The 22,111-nt window shown below is 38.0% G+C and overlaps 2 protein-coding genes across 6 annotated transcripts; both read left to right on the top strand.

Annotated features, from left to right (window-relative positions):
* The first annotated feature begins 1,971 nt into the window (after positions 1-1,971).
* Positions 1,972-21,808, top strand: LOC122092413. Of its 5 annotated transcripts, none has more exons than XM_042662725.1 (10): positions 1,972-2,138; positions 2,862-3,060; positions 3,612-3,929; positions 4,203-4,425; positions 10,638-10,784; positions 10,872-10,996; positions 19,518-19,722; positions 19,957-20,210; positions 20,979-21,143; positions 21,410-21,644. In XM_042662725.1, exons 2-10 carry the CDS (start codon positions 2,951-2,953, stop codon positions 21,525-21,527), a joined length of 1,665 nt encoding a protein of 554 aa, XP_042518659.1. In that variant the 5' UTR covers positions 1,972-2,138; positions 2,862-2,950; the 3' UTR covers positions 21,528-21,644. The 5 variants fall into 5 exon arrangements, with proteins under 5 accessions (XP_042518659.1, XP_042518664.1, XP_042518660.1 ...); XM_042662726.1 differs by lacking the exon at positions 21,410-21,644 and adding an exon at positions 21,653-21,808 and having other exon boundaries at positions 1,973-2,138; XM_042662728.1 differs by lacking the exon at positions 21,410-21,644 and adding an exon at positions 21,238-21,366 and having other exon boundaries at positions 1,973-2,138.
* LOC122092414 lies at positions 13,675-16,369 on the top strand. The gene is made up of 2 exons (XM_042662731.1): positions 13,675-16,057; positions 16,093-16,369. Exons 1-2 carry the CDS (start codon positions 15,063-15,065, stop codon positions 16,103-16,105), a joined length of 1,008 nt encoding a protein of 335 aa, XP_042518665.1. The 5' UTR covers positions 13,675-15,062; the 3' UTR covers positions 16,106-16,369.
* Positions 21,809-22,111: the final 303 nt, after the last annotated feature.

Below are 22,111 nucleotides of genomic sequence, written 5' to 3'. Positions count from 1 at the left end.
ATCTGCAAGATTCTTCTTCGATACCTCTCGTCGACCTTCAAATACCTACTTGCGACCTCAAATCTCTAGAGATCAAGCTCCGGTTCTCAAATTCCTGTGCTGCTCTCCAAAATTCTGCAAGGTACGCCTCTATTCTTCCCAAGTTCCATTGAACCCTAAAATGCATGTGTAAAGGATCAAATAGTTTTAAACGGTGATGGTTTTTTTAAACAGTTTCTATTCCCATAAATAGTTTATAAAACACCCAAAAATCCATTTATGTTATAAAAAACTTGAATTTATTGTTTTTTCCGTTTCTAGACATAGAAACGGCAGATATGTTATTAAATGGTGCCTAAGTCTCTAACACTCGAGAAGCAAAATGACTACCTTACTCCCATGAAATATAAAATAACGCTCTTATTGTATTTCCTCGTGTGCTTCCATTGGCCACCATGCAAGTGTAAGAGTTGTACTCTTGGAAAAAGAACATTTCCCATAGATAAAATGTTCATTGTTTCTAAGTGAAAACTATGCTAGCTATCTGGTCAAGTTGCCCTATGTTGAGACAAGAGATGATTGAAATGACCATCCTACCCCTATGTAATACTATTTCCACCCCATGTTGATGCATTTGCGTGCCCTCTCATGGAACCCCAAGTTAGCATAGAGGCCACATGGTTAGGTAAACTTTTATTCCGCTTTTTTTTTTTTTTTTTTTTGAAGTTATATACTCATAATTGATTTAAGAGTGGATGATGGCACACCGCTAGCTTTTCTGAAGCTACTGACTCCAACCAATGGCAACGTGGGATATACATATGCATGACGTCTTTTCCCTTAATTTAATCATTACTTGTTAGCCCAAGAGAACGTTACCTTGTTGGCGTAGGTACAAACTAGCGCATGGATGCATCTTCAACACGAGGGCAACATGGTATTTCACGCCCACCATGTCTAGGTGTGTACTTGTGTTCTTTTTCATATATTTTTTTTATCATATTATATTTATCTATTATTTATTTGTCTTGCACTCGTAGCCTTAATGTAAATCAGAAAATATTAAAAATTAATATTGTTTTTAATTTTTAAAAGCAAATGGAAACTCCATTTGCTTTTAACTTTATAATGTAAATGGGTGGAAATATAATTTTTTTTTCTATAAATGTCTTTTTTCTTATTTATTGTAGAGAAAGAAGACTTCCAGTTTGGTATTACCTACATCCAGACATAGGAGGATGCGTAAAGACAATGTTGCTTTATGCATTGATGCTCTCGTGCATTGGTGTTACCTATTTTAGATTGACAAGGTTCTTTCTCTCAATTGATTTGTAAATTTAAATTACAAAAAAAAAAAAAGAGAAGTTAAAATGAGGAAAAAGCATTTTTGTTTTAATTATTTATTTTTTAATATCGATTGCACCACGAAAATTTTTAGAATGAGAAAGGGTTTTACCAATGTGGTGAGGAATCTACACAATGCACTAATGGATTTTCTAATAAAAATAAAAGGGAGAAAGAATAAAAATAAAAGGGAGAAAGTGCTATGATTGTTAGCATGACTCTACGTCCAGACACATGGGGGTGGGTTGTGAAAAGATGCCCCTACCCCTGGTAGCCCAGACACATGTCTGGCCATGTAGAACACCTAGCAACCATGGTTCTTTTTCTCAAAAGAAAAAAAAGAATCATTCATGTAGAGCTCATATTTTCTTAAAAAAAAGATAAAGGCAAGTGACCAATGACAGCACATAAAAGGGTATCAACATGAATAAGAATTTGATTTTACAAGGGTGAGGCAATAATTTTGTACCCCTCTGCTGTAAAGCACAAGTCGAGCAACGGCCATGGGCAAAAATGGGGGATAGTTCCGTCAAAGGCCGTGTGCCCCTATACCAGCACGGGGCCAATGGGATTTTTCCCAGTCGTGAAGTAGATAGGGTTTGGGAAAATTTTTATGATAAGCAGAAAAATTTACATAGAAATATTTTTTCAACGAGAAAAGAAAAAACGAATCTTTTATTCCGCCGAAAAATCGTAGGAAAATAGAAACAATATTTCATCGGTTTAGCCTCAACTGTTCGTCGTTCTCTCGTTTTCGGTTCCTCACTACTGTCTACAGTGACAGTAGCAATATTTCAGCGGGGAAACAAAACCAGGTACGCACATATTCAATCCTCATCCTCATCAATTCGAACTTTTTCTATTTCTCCTCGAACAAACTCTTCGCTTGACCTCTCAAATACTGAACCAGTGTTCACTTCGATAGGGTTCCTACATTTTTTTCTCTTCAGTCACATCCAAAATTCTTGTTCGTCATAGAATTTATTAGCGACTGCAATGCATTAGTTTTGGTAGAGGAAGTTCTGTTAAGTTATTGGTGATGAATTTCAGGTTCTACTTTACTTCTCCATTAAAAATTTTCCCCACGAAACTAAATTCGAGATTCCCATATATACTGAGATTCCAATCGTCAGATATAACAGAAAATTTGTGATTAGTTTGTTTTGCGTAGCTAGGCCTAAATCACTGAGCTATTTTTCTTTATTGAGATCAATATGGAAATTGATTTTGGTGAAATGTAGGTTGAGATGTCGTTCTTTGATATTGATTCTGTTACTTTAGTTGACTTTGACTAGTTCAGTCAACTATAGCTACCGAAGTTGTGTTTTCTGTTTCCAGTAAGAATGCATAAGCTGATAGTTACATGGTCTGTAACCCATTTGATATGCTCAAATACATTTGTGATCAATTTTTTTTTTTAAATAATTTTTATCCGTGGTGGGGCTTTAGATGCATGAATTGTGATCACTAGAGGTTCTTTGTGGTCCTACTCATTTATCCATTGTGTTGTTGTCTTCCTGATTGGATATTGTTTTCAGTAGCTGAGTTGGGTCCATGCTGCCTTTAGAAGTTATCGGCGTCCGCATTGATCAAAGGAGTGGATTCACTGGGCTTTACCGCTTATTGAATGGCAGAATCTGCTGTGTTACCATCATATGCCAGACAACATTTGCATAGAAGTGTCCACAAGAGGAGCAACTTCATACCTAGGAATGCATTTAGCGGAATAGGCCAAAGGTTTCTTTTTCTTTCTCCTTGATCAATCTTTTCTCTCTCTCTTTTTTTAATCCTTTTCATGCCTTGTAATATTGTGGTATCACATTATTGATTTATAACTGGCTAGTTTCATAATTGCATCTTTTTCCATTGTTTGTATAATTTTGTATTAAGGGACAAATTTTATTGGACACCATATGAATATAACATATATATTTATCACCCTTGGCATGGATATCCTGAGTTTGCTGCCAATTTTCTAGCATCAAGATAACCGAGGCATATGAAATTAGGGGCCGTTGCTTAGAGCAATGGTAAAATGTTTGGATGCCAGGGCAAATGCCAGGGTGCAAGTCTTGAGAGCAGCCACTATGCACAAAAAAGCCAAAGGTTAGGACCTACTCCAAACTTACGACTCCCAGGACCCTGCATAGGATCCTGCATAGGCGGGACCAGCATTGGATACTGGCCCTTCTTTTTTTAAAGATAACCGAGGCATAGGTGGTATACTAGGGGAATCTGAACAGATGAGAATTCTTATTCTTAAACTTCACTTCATTATGTGGTTGCAGAAAACTTTCCTATGGCGTACCGAAACTTTTTGTTCAACTATCATCATGGGAACTTCGTGCACCTATAGCCAATATCTCAAGAGGAAGCCAGCGTTTTAGGGAGTTTTCCCTGAGGCGCTGTTTCTTGGGGACTTTGGCAAATCCAGAGAATGTGATGCCCTTCGAGTGGGTGCCTATTGCTGATCAAGTACTTTTGATGGCCAGTTTAGTCCTTGCGTATATGGCTGGGGTGGTGCCGTCTGAGAAGGTTAATGTCAGTAATAGAAGTAGCAATGCAGGCAATACTGTGGTTCCTGCAAACTCTACCTCTTCTGGTAGGTAAGGGTAATCATATTAATTGTTTTTAAGGTGAAGGCATGTCATTTGTCCTCTTAGCTATGTAACAAGGACACTGGTTGCACATTCAATGCTAATATATTGTGGCTTTAAGCATTGGCATGTGACCCCTGTCAGACACCTCATGCCACATGGTCTTTTAATTTAGATAATGAATATGATGACTTATTATGAGTAAGATCTGAAGATAATTCTTTGGCTTTGGGTTTCTCTTGTTATCCTCAGTTACATTGGATAGACAATTTCCATTTGCAGTGCAGCGAAGAATGATCAAAGAGTCAACTCAGAGTCTGCTTGGGATGAAGTGAAAACAAAATTAATCGGTGCTCTGAATGCTATTGAAGCTGATAGTAATTCAGATAACAGAGCTGTTGAATGTGAAAAGTGCAGGCTAAAGCGTCCTTTAAGTTTATATGCTGTTGATGAGGGTCCCCGATTGCGTTTGCTTTGGGTTACTTTACAGCAACTTGAGAAAGAGGCAGGCACCGTCTCTTTACACCATTGGGCTTTTTTTTTCTTAATAATTTTAATTCTCTCTGTTACAAGCCTCTGAATGAGTTACTGATTGAAGTTTTGTACCCATAGAAGAATTTGTGAAGCCAGACCGAAAAGATTGAGTAATTTCAAACAATTGAAGATAAATTAGTTGATTGTCATAATTGGAAGAAAAACCTGCTTTCATTTTGCAAAATATTGTACTTTAAGAACTTTGTTTCGAGTTGTTGATAAACCATTGCATATGTTGATCTTTATTTTCTCCACATTTTTTTGGCTCATCTTTTTCCTCCTAATGTACAGAAGGTGTCCTTACTGGTTAGGGGGTGAGGTTCCTTTAATGGGAGCTGATGTTGGAGGCAAGAAAAGATAAAAATGGGTTTTAGAAAAGGGGTTTCGTGGTCATTACCCCATACTGAGCAAAATATGAAGTAGAGGTCTTTACCATGCAAACCGGCCTGATCCTGCATCCTATTATCCCCCCCTGGCTTGGTATGGGAGTAACAACTAACAAGTTCTCTATCCCATGCTCTTGTTCTATTAGGAAAAGTCAATGCCATTTTTTCTATTGGTCAATGTAGATGATATGGTCATGGTAGTTGTGTTTTGACCACATGTTTGTGGTAATGACCATAATAGTTAATACTATGCATTGATCTGAGCTTCCAAAGCCTTATCATAAACAAGTCATGCTTTTGATTTTTGAATAGTAAATAAAGTAGAATCCTGCTGCACTTTTTTCTCTCTAGAGTTGTGATGCAGTTAGGCATGGGAAAATTTGGAATTAACTTAGTAATTTGATTTGTTTCCTTATTGTTAAAGTAGGGTGTCCATCAAGTAAGTTGGGAGATTTTATTTCAGTTGCTAATTCAGGTTAATTTCCATTGTTAGGTTTTGATTTTCCTTTTTATAGTCATGTAACGCAGTAGATAAGGACAGATTTGAAGAATTGAAATTTGATTGAGGCTTTTTGGGCTTGAACCATGGCTGCCAAGAGACTTGCATATCCCTTCCTCCTTTGATCTTCTTCTCTTCTTTCATCATTCTTTCTTGCACAACCCTTCCTCCTTTGTTGTTGTTGTAATAGGGACGTACCTAGTGCATGAGGCTCCCATCCCTGTGGGGTCTAGGGAGGGTCATAATTGACTCATAATGCACGCAGCCTTACCCCCGCTTTGCAAAGAGGCTGTTTCTTGGAACAACATATTAAAATCTAAAATAAAATAGAAACTACAGACTAGATGGAAGGGTGATAAAGCTAAAATGTTTGATGATTTCAAACTCTCATATTTGGGAGACCAAAGTAGTAGTGGTAGAGTTGGCATAATGGTGGATAAAGACCAAAAGAATGAAGTTGTGGATTTTAAAAGATTTGGAGCTAGGATTTTATCCATGAAGCTTGTGTTAGAAATAGAGGTTGTCAACATTATTAGCATATATACAACCTAAGCAGGGTTGGATGAAAAAGTTTGTTGCAATTTTGGGAACACATGGATGATTTAGTGTATGGTTTTTGTCCCGGGGGGGGGGGGAATCATGAGAGGAGGCCTGAATGGACACATTGGTACAGATAGAAGATGCAATGGAAAGGTTCATGGAGGATACGGGCTGGGGAGAGGAATGAGGAGGGTTTTCAGTTTTAGACTTTGGCCCTATGGAGAAGGGAATGAACCCTCCTGACGATTTCTTTAGATTGGATTGCATCCACAAATGAATATTGAACAGAGGCATATGCTTTCTCCGAAGCAGACACTTAAGCAAAATAATAGGATAAGTAGGCACTAAAGCTAGTAGCTTAATAAGTTGCGGTTGTTAATTCGGAAGAAAAAGCTTAAGCTTCCTTGGTCCTAGGATTTGGCAGGATTTTATTTGCGATATTGGAATTCACTACCAAATTGTCTCTATTTCAACAACCGCCTAAGCCCCATATAGATGATAGGCTGGTTTGCTTGAGGAGCAGAATCTTTTCTATGATTAGACCCGATCATGTTATTGCGATGAACAGCTCCAAAAGTCCCAGTACAATATTTATAGAAGTAGAATAAGTGATGTGGTATAATCCAGACTATCTTCTATCTATTCTACTTAATAGTATGGAGATGCGTTCATTTCTGTTGCATCCATCTTTCTTCTTTAAGAGGAGCATTTGGTTACCTACAAAAGTGGGCAGCATACCAGCCAAATAGACTTCTTCCTTACTAGAAGGTCTAACAGATTGTTGTGTAATGGTTGCAAGGTTATACCTGTGGAGAGCTTAACCTCTTAACATAGACTGCTGAGTGCTGATCTTGGATATGTACCTCAATATGCCGGAACATACACTAAGGAAAAATGTTTGCCCGAAGGTAAGCTGGTGGAGATCGAAAGGAGATTCTTTGGGGTCTTTTACCAATAAAGTGGTGGTGTAGGGAAAGTGGGATTTTGAGGGAGATACCAACACGATGTTTATTGAGGTGACGGACTGCATTAAGAAAGTTGCTAAAGAGGTTTTAGGGATGTTGAGGGGTAATCGTCTGGCCCCTAAAGAGACTTGGTGGTGGGATGAGGAAGTCTAGGCAACCATCAAGATTGAGAGGGATAGTTTTAAAACTTGGCAAAGGACTAGGGAGGTTGAAGATGAAGGGAGGTATAAGGCTATCCGAAACGAGGCAAGGAAGATTGTGAGGAAAGCACAGGCAAAGAAATATAATGACTTGTATAACAATATGAATACAAAGGAAGGGGAAAAAACTATTTATAAGATAACTGAAATACGGGAAAGGAACAGTAGAGATTTCAATCATGCTAGATGCATTAAGAGTGATGATGGTAGAGCGCTAGTAAAGGATGAAGACATTATGAGGAGATGAGATGAGTATTTTTGCGACTTACTAAATGTAGACAGCTTATATAGAAGTGGTGTGAGTATCCGTCATGACAACACGCATTATAGATATGTATGAAAGGTAGGAGTGATCAAGGTTAAAGAAACCTTAAGAAAGATGAAAGTAGGTAAGACACTAGGCCCGCACGAGTTATAAATTGAAGTGTAGAAGACTTTGGGCTATGTGGGGTAACCTGACTAATCAAGTTGTTTAACAATATTCTGAGCACGCGAAAGATGCCTGATGAATGGAGAAGTATTGTAGTTTCAATCTACAAAAATAAAGGTGATATCTAAAGTTGCAATAACTATATAGGCATAAAACTTATGAGTCATGCTATGAAATTATGGGAGAAGGTTATCGAAGTCTATAGAAAAAAAGAGAAACTAGTATCTCCGGGAACCAATTCGGTTTTATGCCTGAGTGATCCACAACGGAAGTGATTTATCTAATACAGAGGCTTATGGAAAGATCTAGATCCTTCAAGAAGGATCTCCATATGGTCTTCATCGACCTAGAAAAGGCTTACAACAGAGTCCCCAGAGAGTTAATTTGGCATGGGTTTTGGAAGAGAGGGGTGTCAATTAAAAATGTGGATATAATTAAGACATGTATGAGGGCTTAGTGGCTAGTGTGAGATCTATGAGAGGTCAAGGTAGTGAGTTATTGGGTTACATCAAGGATCCACTTTGAGTCCTTATCTGTTTATTCTTATCGTGGATGATTTAACCAAGAACATTTAAGGGGAGGTTCCATAGTGTATTTTTTTGTTGATAATATTTTTTTTTGGTGGATGAGACAGTGGTAAGGATTAACGACAAGTTGGAGTCTACCTTGGAATCAAGAGGTCTTAAGATAAGTAGAACGAAGACGGAGTATAGGGTGTGTAACTTTAGTCGTTCAAGGACAGATAACGAAGTGGTGAAACTCAAAGAGAGAGAGAGAGAGAGTATTTTAGATATCTGGGGTCAACTATAAACAAGGAAGGTGAGAGAGACGATGATGTTTAAAGTAGAATGGATGAAGTGGACAGGTGCATCTGAAGTGTTGTGTGATCGACGTATTCCTCTAAAGCTTAAATGAAAATTCTATAGGACAGTCGTAAGACCGGCTATGATGCATGGGGCAGAATGTTGGGTAGTCAAGTAGCGTAATATAGATAAGTTGAGTGTAGTAGAGACGAGGATGTTGAGATGGATGGGCGGAAAAACTCGGAAAGATAAAGCAAGGAATGACCGGGTTAGAGTTGATTTGGGAGTTGCCCCGATTTAGTACAAGCTTCGAGAATGTCGCTTAAGGTGGTGTGGGCCCCTTACAGATGCTTGTGGAGTGGATAGCTCTAGCACCCACAATTGGGAAGAGGACACCCATCGGGTGCTAGATATCAAGCCAAAGCGAGGTAGACATACCATCATCAATCCTTAAGGAGATAGCCCCTAGAACAAGGTTTCTAACTTTGGGAATCTTATGCCAAACCCAAGAAGCGTCAGAGGAGGAGGGAGCCGTCCAAAGGGAGTATTTTCAGAGAAGACTAGAGTAGACCCATCTCGATTTAGATGCTATTCTTCTTTGCTACAATTTTGCAAATCAGAGGATGCCTGTAGAATTTGCCTCTTGATCCTTTCAAACCAATACCTCTCTCCTTTTTGGGAGACAAACAACAACCCAACTTGTTGGGTGGAGAAATCTAGCAGAATCAGTCCCTTTCCAAAAGAAATGCACACAAAGGATTCCACAGCCTTGATAATAGAATTGGGTAGACCAAAAACACTTGATCAATATTTGTATGAGGATTGAAGTACAAATCTGATTAGCTCCAAACGACCAGCTTTAGAAAGAAGCTTGCCTTTTCAAAGTTGAAGAATCCAACATGAGCGTGTAGTTGAGAAGCCAACCTGTCAGTGATTAGGGACAACCCCAAATACTTGACTGGAAGGGATCCAAGGGAAAAACAGTCATCTCGAAAGTAGGTCTTTATTGCATCAAAGATCCCTGTAAGGAAAAGATGGGACTTGAGGAGATCGATGCGAAGACCAGCCAAGTCTTTAAGGAGTTGAAAGGAAGCCATAATGGAGCCAATAAAGGAGTATGCTTTCGGAAAAATCATGAGATAATCTGTAAAGGCAAGGTGGCCAAATGAAAGAGCTTTACATTTTGGAATGGTGGAGATGAGGTTCTGGTCCATTTTGGATTGGATGCTTCTAGAGAGGACTTCTAGGGCCAAGGAGAAATGAAGGGGGAGAGAGGGCAGCCCTTGCGGACACCCACTGAGGAGGGAATGTAACTAGTAGGGGAGAGCCATTAACAAGCATTGAGAAACTAAGGGTGGAGATGCAGGAATGAATCCAATGAACAAAGACAAGAGGAAAGGACATTTGAAGTATGACTGGGTAGACATAATCCCATTTGAGACAGTCAAAGGATTTATGGATGTTAATCTTCATGAGGGTTGCAGGGGAGAGATTTTCTGTCAAAACCTCTAACTATTTCATCATAGAGGAGGATGTTATGAAAAATAATTCTACCAACAATGAATGATGATTGGTTGGCACTAACAAGGAGTCAATAACTTGTGGCATACAATTTGCAAGGACTTTTGCAATGAACTTGTACTGTTGTACATAAGGTTGCACAATGAGATGCGTCCAAAATCAGACTTGCTGGCCTTCTTTCTTGGGAATAAGGTAAAGGAGTGGTTGATCCCTTTAATTTGACTCAGGTCAAAGAAGAAATTCTTGATGGCCTTGATGAGGTCATCCTTGATGATATCTCAACATGAGAAGTAAACTATGTTAAAACCATCCGTGCCAAGGGCTATGTTAGTTTTCTGGGAGAGGACCGCATTCAAGATCTCATCATCTAATGGGATGGCTTGGAGAGAACTAGGAAGATGGTTGGGGATGAACTTGTTGAGTAGCCCCTTAGGGATGGGATCCATAGCCAAAAGAGGGGGGGGGGGTTGAAAATCTTAGAGAAGTAGGAAACAACTTCAGACTTGATGGCATCGACATTGTGAAGAGAAGACCATCTCTTGCAATGAGCATGGCTATGGACTTAGTGTTAACTCTAGCTCTCATGGACCTGTGGAAGTATGTTGTATTAGAGTCCCTAGCTCCAACCATTCGATTCTAGATTTTTGCCTTAATTTTTTATATTTTTTAAGGGAGAAAAAGACTTGTAATTTCATCATTATGTCTTTCCAAATGCAACTAAGGTATAGAGTGGATTTCCTTGTCATCTTCTTGTCAATGAATTTCTGATTCATTTAAAAAAAATGCAAGTAACATCTATTCTTTTGTTTGGCTAACGGTTTCATTAAATGGTTTTGCAGGTCAATAATATCTCAGGGAAATGTGCAATCATGACTAGAATTGATTGGTTGGAAGTTCTATCTGAAATTTTTCGAAAGTCTAGTCAATCAATATGCCTTAAATGGGTTGAAGATGAGCTTTACTTGGAAGGCAAGAATCCTGACAAGGTATATTTGGAGTTTGGACTAGTTAATGCATTAGATTACACATGTCCTACAACATTAATTTGTTCAGATGGATGTCTATCTTGACAGGCTCTTATCTCTGTAATGTTTGAGAAGTTGAAAGACGATGGCACTATTTTACAGAACATAAAAAAGTCTGGCAAGGAGGATCTCTATGCGGATGTACTATTATTTCTTAGATTTGGTTATCTTAGGTAATTGTGGATTCACTTTTTTTTGGTAGCATTTCTGCTCTTATTCCTTTCAGTCCATCATTTCTTTTCTTGTTTACCAGTTCAATGTTTAAGATGTGAGTTTTTAGATGTGCTTAACACATAAGTAGGATCCAATGACCTTTGAGAAAGACCAAAATACACTTCTCATAATGGCATGCAATGACTACCAAAGTGGGATTCTCTCAAGATAGATTTGTTGCTATGCTGTTGTTGCACATGTTGTCATGATCCACTGATTATGCAAATAACCAAAATGCCTTCCTCAACAGTAGCATGATTGAGGACTAATTGGATCTGATCAAGATCGTGTTGGTCCAAGAAAGGTCTGTGATTGTGCCAGACTCACAGGTGGAGTCACATTGACACTGTAAAATAATGAAAATGTACATGCCTGTCTATGGCATGATATCTATCTGAATGGGATGGGATCAAGATCATGTCGGTCCTAGAAGGGCTTCAGACCCATATGAGTTCACTTTTGTAGGTCCATGGGTTAAAAAATAATTGCAAAAACATATTAAGTAAATTATAAGTATAATTAGAATGGGGATTCAAGTCCTCAAATTTATCGTCCATGGCCAAACTCAAATAGCAGACGAAGAACCTGATGCAGATCACAGTGGGAAGAAGAAAATATGGACCAGCAAGCCCAGCCCACAGTGGCAGCCTGGATGGACCTTCAGGGTTTCTGTTTTGTGGTCTTGGTCCAATATTTGTACCAGATTTGAGTATTATTTAGTCAGTCCATAGTCCTTGCGTGGAGGGGTCAGTAGCAGTAGTTAGTTTCTATTTTGGTTCCTAATTTACTACTTGTCTTAGTTTCTATTGAAATTCATGGCACTCCACCCCATGGTTTTAAATATCCCACCATATCGTATCGGCCAATACGTATTGTTGTTGGTGGCATGGTTTTAAGTATCGGTGCGTATCGTGCCGTATCGGCCGATACGTATCCGTATCGGTAGGCATCGGCACGATACATACCGATACGTATCAAGAAAATTTTAAAATCCTTATGTACCGATACGTATCCTACGATACGCACCGATACACCACCGATACGCACCGATACGTACCGATACTCTGTGAAAAATTCAAAATTGAAGTGAAATGTACGTTTCGGTATGTATCGGTACGTATCGGTATGTATCGATACGTATCGGTGCGTATCGATATGTATCGACTGATACACACCGATACGTACCGATACGGTCATAAAATGGCCAAAATGGGTAATTTTTTAGAAAAACATAATTTTTTGAGGTGTTTTTGTTCCAAAGTTACTGCCAACCATTTTTCTCTCTAACTAAAGTGAAAATCAAGGTTGGGAACAAGGATTTTACATTTATGGGACAATTACAAACCTTGGATTCTTAGTGCGATACTCTCAATTTACTGTTTATGCATAATACATGTTATATATAACTTTTTTTAACTAATTTTTTATGCAAATGTGTATAAAAAAGTGTTTCCTATCCATTTATGTGCGTATCTTTAGCGTATCTTAGCGTATCTCCGATACGATACGATACCCTCCGATACATATCTTAATTTTGGCCGACCGATACGACGATCGATACCGATACTTTAATCCTTGGTTGGTGGGTATCGACACATATCCCCTTTTTTAAAAACTTTAAAGTATCCTACCGTATTGCATAGTGTCGGCTTATATGGCATGATACAGTGTGATACTGTGTGATACACGCAGATACTATCGATACGTCTCTTAAAAGGCCCTTGTGGGTTTCATGTTTGATTTTTTTTTTTGTTTCTCCAAAAATCAAGTCCGATGCCTTTGGGAAAACATCATCCTAGTCGCTCCTATTCTTGAAGACTCTTCCAGCTACGAGTTTGAACCACCCAACACTCTTCATGGCAATAGACTCTTATTACATGTAAGAAACATTTTCATTTATAAAAATTTCAATTGAATGCACTTATCTCATTATATTTTGTTTTCCATTTTAGTGTTTATACATGATACATGTTATACGTTTGCTTATTTATAGTGCTTTTTGCTCCAACAGTGTATTTTCATGCATATCTTTAGCATATCTTGGGTATCTCCGATACGAATTGTCTCTTAAAATCAATCGACCGAAATGATATGTGATACGTGATACCGATACTCTAAACCTTGCTCCTACCTTGTGTTTGGTCCCAACAACTGAGATTATTGGGACAATGATGATGAAGAACTCAAGGAGCTTAACATTATAATGGAGTTTGAGATGGTGGAAGTTAATGATACAATTGGAGGAGGGTTAGAATTCTGCTATGGGGATGGAATGTAGGACACTTGTCCAGTGATGCAGATTCTTCATCAAACTAGGCTTGTTTTATTAGGAATAAGCCTAGGGTTGGGTTGTATATGTGTTGGGCCTTCAGTCCATATGGGTTGGAGTGTATTGGGCCAGTTTTATGGGTCTAAATTAGGGGTTCTAAGGTTGCATACGGGATTCATTGATTTGTTTCCTTTTTAGATGGGGTTATTTAGTTTCTAATTTCAGTACCTAGTTAGTTTCTAATTTTCAGTCATAAGTTAGTTTCTATTTCCAGTTTTAGTAACTAAAGGACTTTCTATTTTGTAAGTTTCTATTTTCAGTTTAGTAACTAGGTGAGTTTCTAATTTTTAGTTTCCTATTTCAGTTTTTGGAAACTAAAGTTAGTTTCTATTTTATGTAAACCCCCATCATTATTATAAATAAAGGAGAGCTCTCATTAGTAGAGTCATGAATTTTATGAACAAAAAGATGCTGCTGCGTTTTCTCCTCTGGAGGTTTCTTTGTGTTTGATCAAAGAAGAAGGGTTTGCTGTTTGATCCAAGCGACACTCTGCGGCGAGAAGTCCAAGTGGATCTTCATATTTTCTGGTTTTCTTATTGTTTCTAATCTCATTCAGCTAGCGAGGTAAGTGCTCTAATCTGTGTGCAGAATTTTTGGGTTAAGATTCTCTATTTTATCTACTGTTGGCCTTGCTATTTGTGGAGTTCTGGCCATCCGATGGCCTTCTAATTTTGATCAAAGGTTAGTCCTATTCTGAAGGAAGTTCGATCCAATTTTGAGGCTAATCAGACCACTGGTTCTTGCTGAAGTGGACTGTTAGTTCTGGCCGGTTATGGATTTTCCCAGATCTGAATTCTGAATTCTGTTATGTTTAAATCTGTATGGAACTTGATTGCTGCTATTATTCTCCAATGGGTTGGACTTTCAAATCAGTCCTTAGATATGTTATTAGTTCCTTGATAATACTCTGCTGAAAATTCAGAAGTTAATGCCAGATTTCAGAGCCTACTGTCAGAATCGAGTTTTGATTTGGTTATCTGGTCCTGCTATGTTTTGATTATGATCCTACTTATTCAATGACTCTATTTCTGTTGCTGGAACTTTTAATTGTTGATGCAAACTCAGTTTCCTAAAATTCCTGATTGTGGATCTGCTAATTCTGGTTTCTTCAAGGACTGTTGATTGGTTTAAGTTGGACTGGTGTTGCTGTTTACTATTGGGTGGTTTTGATTGTTCTTTGGTTTATAAGTTCCTGCAGCTTTGGGTCTAGTTTGGTTTGTCAAATTTAGTCCTACATTAAGTGGTATCAGAGCATGGCTGAGAACAACACCCCCACTCTTGCTTCTATTATGGAACTGCTACTGAATATGAAGGCTGAACAGGAAGCTGAGTTGAATGAATTAAAGACTGAATTGAATACAAGGTTGTTGGCTGCACAATAGACTACTGGTGAGTCACAAACAACACTCGAAGTGGAAGCCCCATTGAATGTAGTTGCTTACTTGGCTAACAGGAGGGCAAACACTAATCCGAGACCACCACAGAGGGTTCCTGTAGTGCAACCTACATTTGAAGAACATGTAAGAGGTTATTTCGAGACTGAACGTCCCACATATCAGAGGAACTCTGGAGACTCACAAAAGGTCAAGCTTGATCTGAAGGAGTTTGATAGAAGACATGACCCCCAACTATTCTATGATTGGGTAGTGGCACTGGATGACTACTTTGATTATTATGATTTACCTGAGGAACGAAAGATGAAACTAGCTCGTGCTAAGCTAGTTGAGGCTGCTCGTGATTGGTGGACCACCTATGAATATGAACTGGAAGACCGTGGTAGAGAACCTACTAGTTGGGAGGAGATGAAACTTGAGTTATTAGATAAATACTTGCCACGCAACTTCGGAGCTTGCATACAAGATCAACTGAACTCTCTTCGTCAAGGGTCTATGACTGTTACAGAGTATATGAACAGGTTTGATGCACTTTGTTCTCGCACAGGCATATCGGAGAATGAAAGGCAATTGTTATCTAGGTTTCGATTGGGATTACGAGCTGAAATCAACAGCGGAATCAGAGTGGTTGACGTGTATTCAGTGAGGGATTGCTTTGACAAGGCCCTACGAGCAGAGGAGCTTGTAGCACAGCCAGTTAGAAGGTTTGGTTTTCAAGCTGGGGAGGTCAGGAAAAATGTTCCAGCAACTAAACCTAGTAGCTCAACACCCCCAAAGTCCACTTTTCCTCCACGGGCCAATCACAAAGGAAAGGCACCTATGACATGTAGTAATAAGGCACAGTGCTTCCATTGCGAAGAGGTAGGACATTTTACTAAGTCTTGCCCACATAAGCAGAGGGTTAATGCATTAGCTGAGGTTGAAGACTCCAATGAGGAAGATGAGTTAGATCTTTACCCTTATCCTTTTGATGATGATGATGATGGTGGATATGACTATGATATAGAAGACAGTAATGATGATGGCACTTATGTCATTCATGTGATTAGTAATGTCTTGGTGGCTGAAACCATGGAAGAACACTCCACTGAAGCATTCTACATTGAAGAGAGCATAGTAGACAAGACTAAAGCTGTGGAAGATGAGGTAGTGATTGAAAGAACTCCACAACAAGTCTTTGAGATTCATGATGAGAAGGAAAAGTTTGTTCCAATTCTTGATGAGAAGGTTACTAACATTGATGACTCTATTCATACAACATTCACTGTTGGTATTGATTCAGAGGTAGAGCATATAGAGTTTGTTATGCCATCATGATTCTTCGAAGAGAAAGCTCCATGCCTTGAAGACTACATTCCACAAGTTTACAAGCAACCAGAATTATGTTTGGGAACAGTTATGACTGCTATTCACATGTTCCCACCTCATCACTTCAAAATTTGAGGACGAATTTTTTCAAGACTTGATGCAGATTCTTCACCAAACTAGGCTTGTTTTGTTGGGAATAAGCCTGGAGTTAGGTTGTATATGTGTTGGGCCTTTAGTCCATGTGGTTTGGAGTGTATTGGGTCACTTTTATGGGTCTAAACTAGGGGTTCTAAGGTTGCATACGGGATTCATTGATTTGTTTCCTTTTTCTTTAGTTTCTTTTTTAGATGGGGTTATTTAGTTTCTAATTTCAGTACCTAGTTAGTTTCTAATTTTTAGTCATAAGTTAGTTTCTATTTCTAGTTTTAGTAATTAAAGGACTTTCTATTTTGTAAGTTTCTATTTTCAGTTTTAGTAACTAGGTGAGTTTCTAATTTTTAATTTCCTATTTCAGTTTTTGGAAACTAAAGTTAGTTTCTATTTTATGTAAACCCCCATCATTATTATAAATAAAGGAGAGCTCTCATTAGTAGAGTCACGAATTTTATGAACAAAAAGATGTTGCTGCTTTTTCTTCTCTGGAGGTTTCTTTATGTTTGATCAAAGAAGAAGGGTTTGGTGTTTGATCCAAACAACACTCTGCGGCGAGAAGCCCAAGTGGATCTTCATATTTTCTGGTTTTCTTATTGTTTCTAATCTCATTCAGCCAGCCAGGTAAGTGCTATAATCTGTGTGCAGAATTTTTGGGTTAAGATTTTCTATTTTATCTATTTAACACCTTGCTGTTTTGGGAGTTCTGGCCATCCGATGGCCTTCTAATTTTGATCGAAGGTTAGTCCTATTCTGAAGGAAGTTCGATCCAATTTTGAGGCCAATCAGACCACTGGTTCCTGCTGAAGTGGACTGTTACCCAGTTCTGGCCGGTTATGGATTTTGCCCAGATCTGAATTCTGAATTCTGTTTTGTTTAAATCTGTATGGAACTTGACTGCTACTATTATTCTCCAATGGGTTGGACTTTCAAATCAGTCCTTAGATGTGTTATTAGTTCCTTGAAATACTCTGCTGAAAATTCAGAAGTTAATGCCAGATTTCAGAGCCTACTGTCAGAATCGAGTTTTGATTTGGTTATCTGGTCCTGCTATGTTTTGATTCTGATCCTACTTATTCAATTACCCTATTTCTGTTGCTGGAACTTCTAATTGTTGATGCAAACTCTGTTTCCTGAAATTCCTGATTGTGGATCTGCTAATTCTGGTTTCTTCAAGGACTGTTGACTGGTTTAAGTTGGACTGTTGTTGCTGTTTACTATTGGGTGGTTTTGGTTGTTCTTTGGTTTATAAGTTCCTGTGGTTTTGGGTCTATTTTGGTATGTCAAATTTAGTCCTACATTATCCAGCCTTCTAGAAATGCTACTAAAGTTAAGAATACAACGTACTAAAATAAAAAACAAATACTAATCCTGTATAGGCCTTAGCGCTAATAGAATTTTCCCATTACAATAGAACATTAAAAAATATTAAGCCTATGGCACATATAACTTATTGAGCACTCAAAATTAAACATATTGGTCCTTCCTAGTCAAGTTCAATGGCCTGGTTTGCTGCTGGCCTTCGTGTTCTTCTGAACTGCATCAACTCTCCCTGTCTTGAAAAAACTTGTCCATGAGTTTTGTTTGCATGATCATTGTTCAATCGGAGGTAGAATTCAGCAACCTCTGCTGCCCCTTCTTAACTTTGGTACCAAGTGAAGGTTATCTAATTACCCAAAGTTGGGAACCAATAGCCTACAAAGATCTAGAACATCAGGTCTCTCAATAGCCCTCCAAAGATCAATATCAGCAAGCTGGTCATCCTTTGATCTGGTTGCAACTCTGATGAGTTTTGTAAGAGATGGAGCATGGTTTTTTGGGCTTCCGAACTGCTTTACTATGGGATGCAGTTAGGAGATTTTGGTGCGATTCCTTCTCCACAGTTGGTTTCTATCTTCTTTTTTTTTTTCGTCTTTCTATTAAAAGTTCAGATTCTGTTCTTCAGTCTTAATCATTCTACTTTTCTTATTTGTTTTCTCTCTTGAGTACTATTCCGTCCACTAACTATTGTCTGAGTTCCTCTTTAAGTTTTGGATAGAATTTTGGTGTTTTAATTGGTTCTGTGGCATCCCATCGATACCTCTAACAGTTGGTTGTTCACTGCCTTCTAAAAGACCTATGGCAACACCTTATTAGCTTGTTTCTAATTCTATCCTGCTACTTTCTATTTTCTGTACACACTTACTAATTTGTTCCTAAATTGCTATTTTCGTACCCTTATTTTGTTTACACTTGCTATTTCTTCTCTTTAGTTTCTGTTTTCTGCAGTTTCTGACCTTGAGTTTTTAATTTTAGCCAATTTTTTTTGGGGTTCAAAAGCCACTTTCTATTTTCATTACCTATTGATTTCTTACAATCTAACAATCTAACTGTCAGGTTCATTTCTAATTCTGACATCCCATTCCTCACACCTAATAGGCCTTTCGATTAGAGTTGCAACCAGATCTGATCATCCTTTGACCATGACGCTGATATTGCTCTTTTGGAGGCTTAATGAGAGACCTGTTGTTCTAGATCTTTGTAGGTTATTGGTTTCCAGCTTTGGGTAATTAGATAGCCATTAGAACCCAGTCTACATTAAATATTGGCAGAATGCAGGTAGCACCGTAGTAGCTTGGTTAATGCAATCCATGATACCAAATATTATCTGTTTCTGATATTTATCGTCACTTGCATTATCTAAATCAAAGCTAGGAAGAGAGGTTTAGTATTTTTTCTTCTTGGGAAAATGTCATGTTTGTCTAGCCTCTTTGTTTTTTTTTTTTGGGTTGGGGGGGGGGGTTGTGGGGTTGGGGTTTGTGTTTATCCAATGGTTTTGGAATATAAATTTGTGTAATTATCCTCGTGACAGTTTGCAGCTTTTGGTTATTATAAATGGTTGTTCCTTTTAATTTTTATATTTATTTTCTTTCTTTCCATAAAGGATCACATCACCCCTTTCCTTTTTCACCTGACGTCATGTTATCTGTTGGAATTTATATATTCACTTTGTGGGTAGTCATGTTATTATAAAAAAATGGTTGTTCATTGTAATGTTACGTGTTGGAATGTTTTGGAGGCTTAATGCACTTTACATGTTAAATGAATTTCAAATTTTTAAAAAACCTTTTTGACCCTGCATTAAGTAACTTTTGGGAATAACACAAGGGGCAGAAGAAAAGTTTTGAGTCTTGTTGTAACCAAGATTTTCCCCATATATATTTATTTGGTTTTTTTTTTCCCCTTTCCATTAAATGGGACAATTTTTTTAGCATTTAATGTGATTTGTGATTTAATGTGTTTCCCGGCCTTTTGTTTCAGGGGTGTTAGCTGTTATGACTGTAAATTGTTGACTGAACATGGGATTGACATATTAGAAGATCTGATGCTTTCTTTGGCAGATAGAATTGCAAGCATTTGTTTAGAGCTTATTTCTGTTGACAGTAACTTGTCCAGTGAAATGAATAGCTTGGGTTTGACTATGTGTTCTTTGTCAACGCGATCACTTCAAAGATTACGGAATGAGGTTTGGCACTTCTCTTTGTTCTGCACTTATGCATGGATTATCCCTTGTTTTGGGAGTTTTGTGGCTTGTTGCTGTCAGCATGCCTGGTCATTTTCATGCATCAAGATGGTTGATGCATGCAGACATACTTGCATATTTTCAGATGTGTGAGTCAACATCTATTAATTGGACAATATTCCCGTTTCAGAAGGTATCCCACTTTGGTTTTTATTTTTATACTTGTTTCCATCACAGGTGGCATTGAACCAGTGGCTTCATCAAAATATGGAATCCATTGTATTGATGTATGAGGACCGCTTTGAGTTGTGCACTCTTCAGGTTCAGTTCCTCAAGGAGCATAAGAAGAGTGAGACAGAGAAATTCTACTGGTGGAAGAAGCTAGGTCTTGGAAAATCTGAGCCAACTTTATCCCCATTATGTTATGTCATCATCAATCAATTGTCCATTTCCCTGAAGAGGACCAAGGAGCTAAGAGCCTTGACTGGGTGGTACATTCTTTCTCCCTGGCCAACATTCTGTTGTGCGTGCTATTGTTCATACCACATGCATTATTACAACCATGGGATTGTCCTGCCCATACCTCGAGATTTTCTGAACTTGTGGAGTTCTGCAACTTGCATCTGATATTTGGGATCACTTTTCTGGTTCCAGAAAGCTTGGAAACCAGTTGTGTAATCTGGAATTTTGAAGAAAACTCACTTCTTATATTCTATATAAAAGACATGCATTCTATATGTAAAGTTTGGAAACTTTACATATAGAATGGTAAAGTTTGGAAGCCAATTCTGATTAACTGTTCTGGTTCCAGAAAGTTTGGAATCCCCAGTTCTGTAATTTGGAGTTTGGATGAAAACTCACTAAGGTTCAAAAAATCGTATTTCGGTCTCCTTTTGGTCAGACTGAAATGAACGAAATTAGTGAAATTTCAACCGAAACAGTGCATTTTTTTCCGTGAGTTTAGCTAGGCCATTTTGAGGGGTAAACAGCCAATTGGCAAAAAATGACCGAAATTTCGACGAAGTATTGCATTTTTGTATCCGAAATTATGCATACTTCTGGGTTTTGTCTCGGGCATGTCAAAACTATTGAAATTTCACTGAGATTTTGGCTAAATTTTGAACTATGAAACTTTCTGCTTATATTCTATCAGTATACAAGACATGCATACATGAACATGCTTAAACATATAGATGGTGTTGGTTTTCTTGTCCTCAGTCGGAGCTTGACTTTGTAGGGCTGGTTGGCTGTGATTGCAGGAGATACTATTTCAGCTTATTTCTTGAGTTCTCTGATATTACAATGCCCTTGGTTAAAGCCATTTTTGCTAAGATCAGCAGTGCTATCTCTTTCTTTCTTGTTTGCTTGATTGGGAGGTCCTTAGGATTAATCTACACTGGGATAAGGCAATCCCTGGGATGGCGGTGAGATCTAGTATCCTATTTTTTGCTTGCTCTCGTCTACTTCCATTCTATCTTCTCACATTTTTATTTTTTCATTGTTTTTTGCATTTTTCAGTTTGACGGTTTAATATGTAACATTATCAGAGTGAGATCTTCATTTGAAATTTTCTTCTCCCTAAATTGTATTTACTGGCTATTTTAGTTTTACATGATTAATTTACAGATTGGCCCATTTTTTTGGTAATTTTCTTCCAAACTTTTTTATGGTTGCTAATTTTTGTAAGCAGGTGGTGTTTAGTGATTAGTGTGTTAGTGGGTATGCCAGGTTCTGATCAATGCATGTGGTATCACCCACAAACTACCTGTTATTTTGGTGTAAGTGGGATTGTAAATCAATCATTCTAGGAAGAAGACATGGCATGTTTTGTGGCACTTCAGCAAATATGATCTGTTGCCTTCAGCAGATGCCTGCGTGGGACTGAAAAAGCTTCGTATATTTCATACATTACTAATCTCTTTCTTTTTGACAGGTATGGTGATCCTGGATTGAGGAAATACTGATGTTTCTTTATTCTATAAATGCTAGTCATTGAATCATTCATGAAAGAGTGAGTTAAGGTCTGGAACTGTCCTGCTAAGCCATTAAAGTGGAATAGAGGTCCACACAGAATTCTTATGGCTTCTTTCTTTCTTTCTTTCTTTCTTTCTTTCTTTTTTTTTTTTTTTAAATAATTCAATGCTAAATTGTGGAATAACAGAATAAAACATTAGTGTGTGAAACTAGTTGAATAGTATTATGATTATGCTGCAGTTTGCAAAAATGTTAATTTGTATAGAGCCATTGGAAGTTTTAGTTCTCCCCAAAACCATCCTACACCATTTCTTCCACATCCTGTTAAACTACATTGATGGCTACACTGTAGGTTCTGATCTTATGATCTGATGGTGTAAAATCTGATACATGCTCTTTTTTTTTTGCTAACAATGGG

Source organism: Macadamia integrifolia, chromosome 10 (genome assembly GCF_013358625.1).
Source record: "Macadamia integrifolia cultivar HAES 741 chromosome 10, SCU_Mint_v3, whole genome shotgun sequence".
Classification (NCBI taxonomy): Eukaryota; Viridiplantae; Streptophyta; class Magnoliopsida; order Proteales; family Proteaceae; genus Macadamia; species Macadamia integrifolia.
Note: the sequence above shows the minus strand (reverse complement) of the source record. Positions and strands in the feature narration are given on the sequence as shown.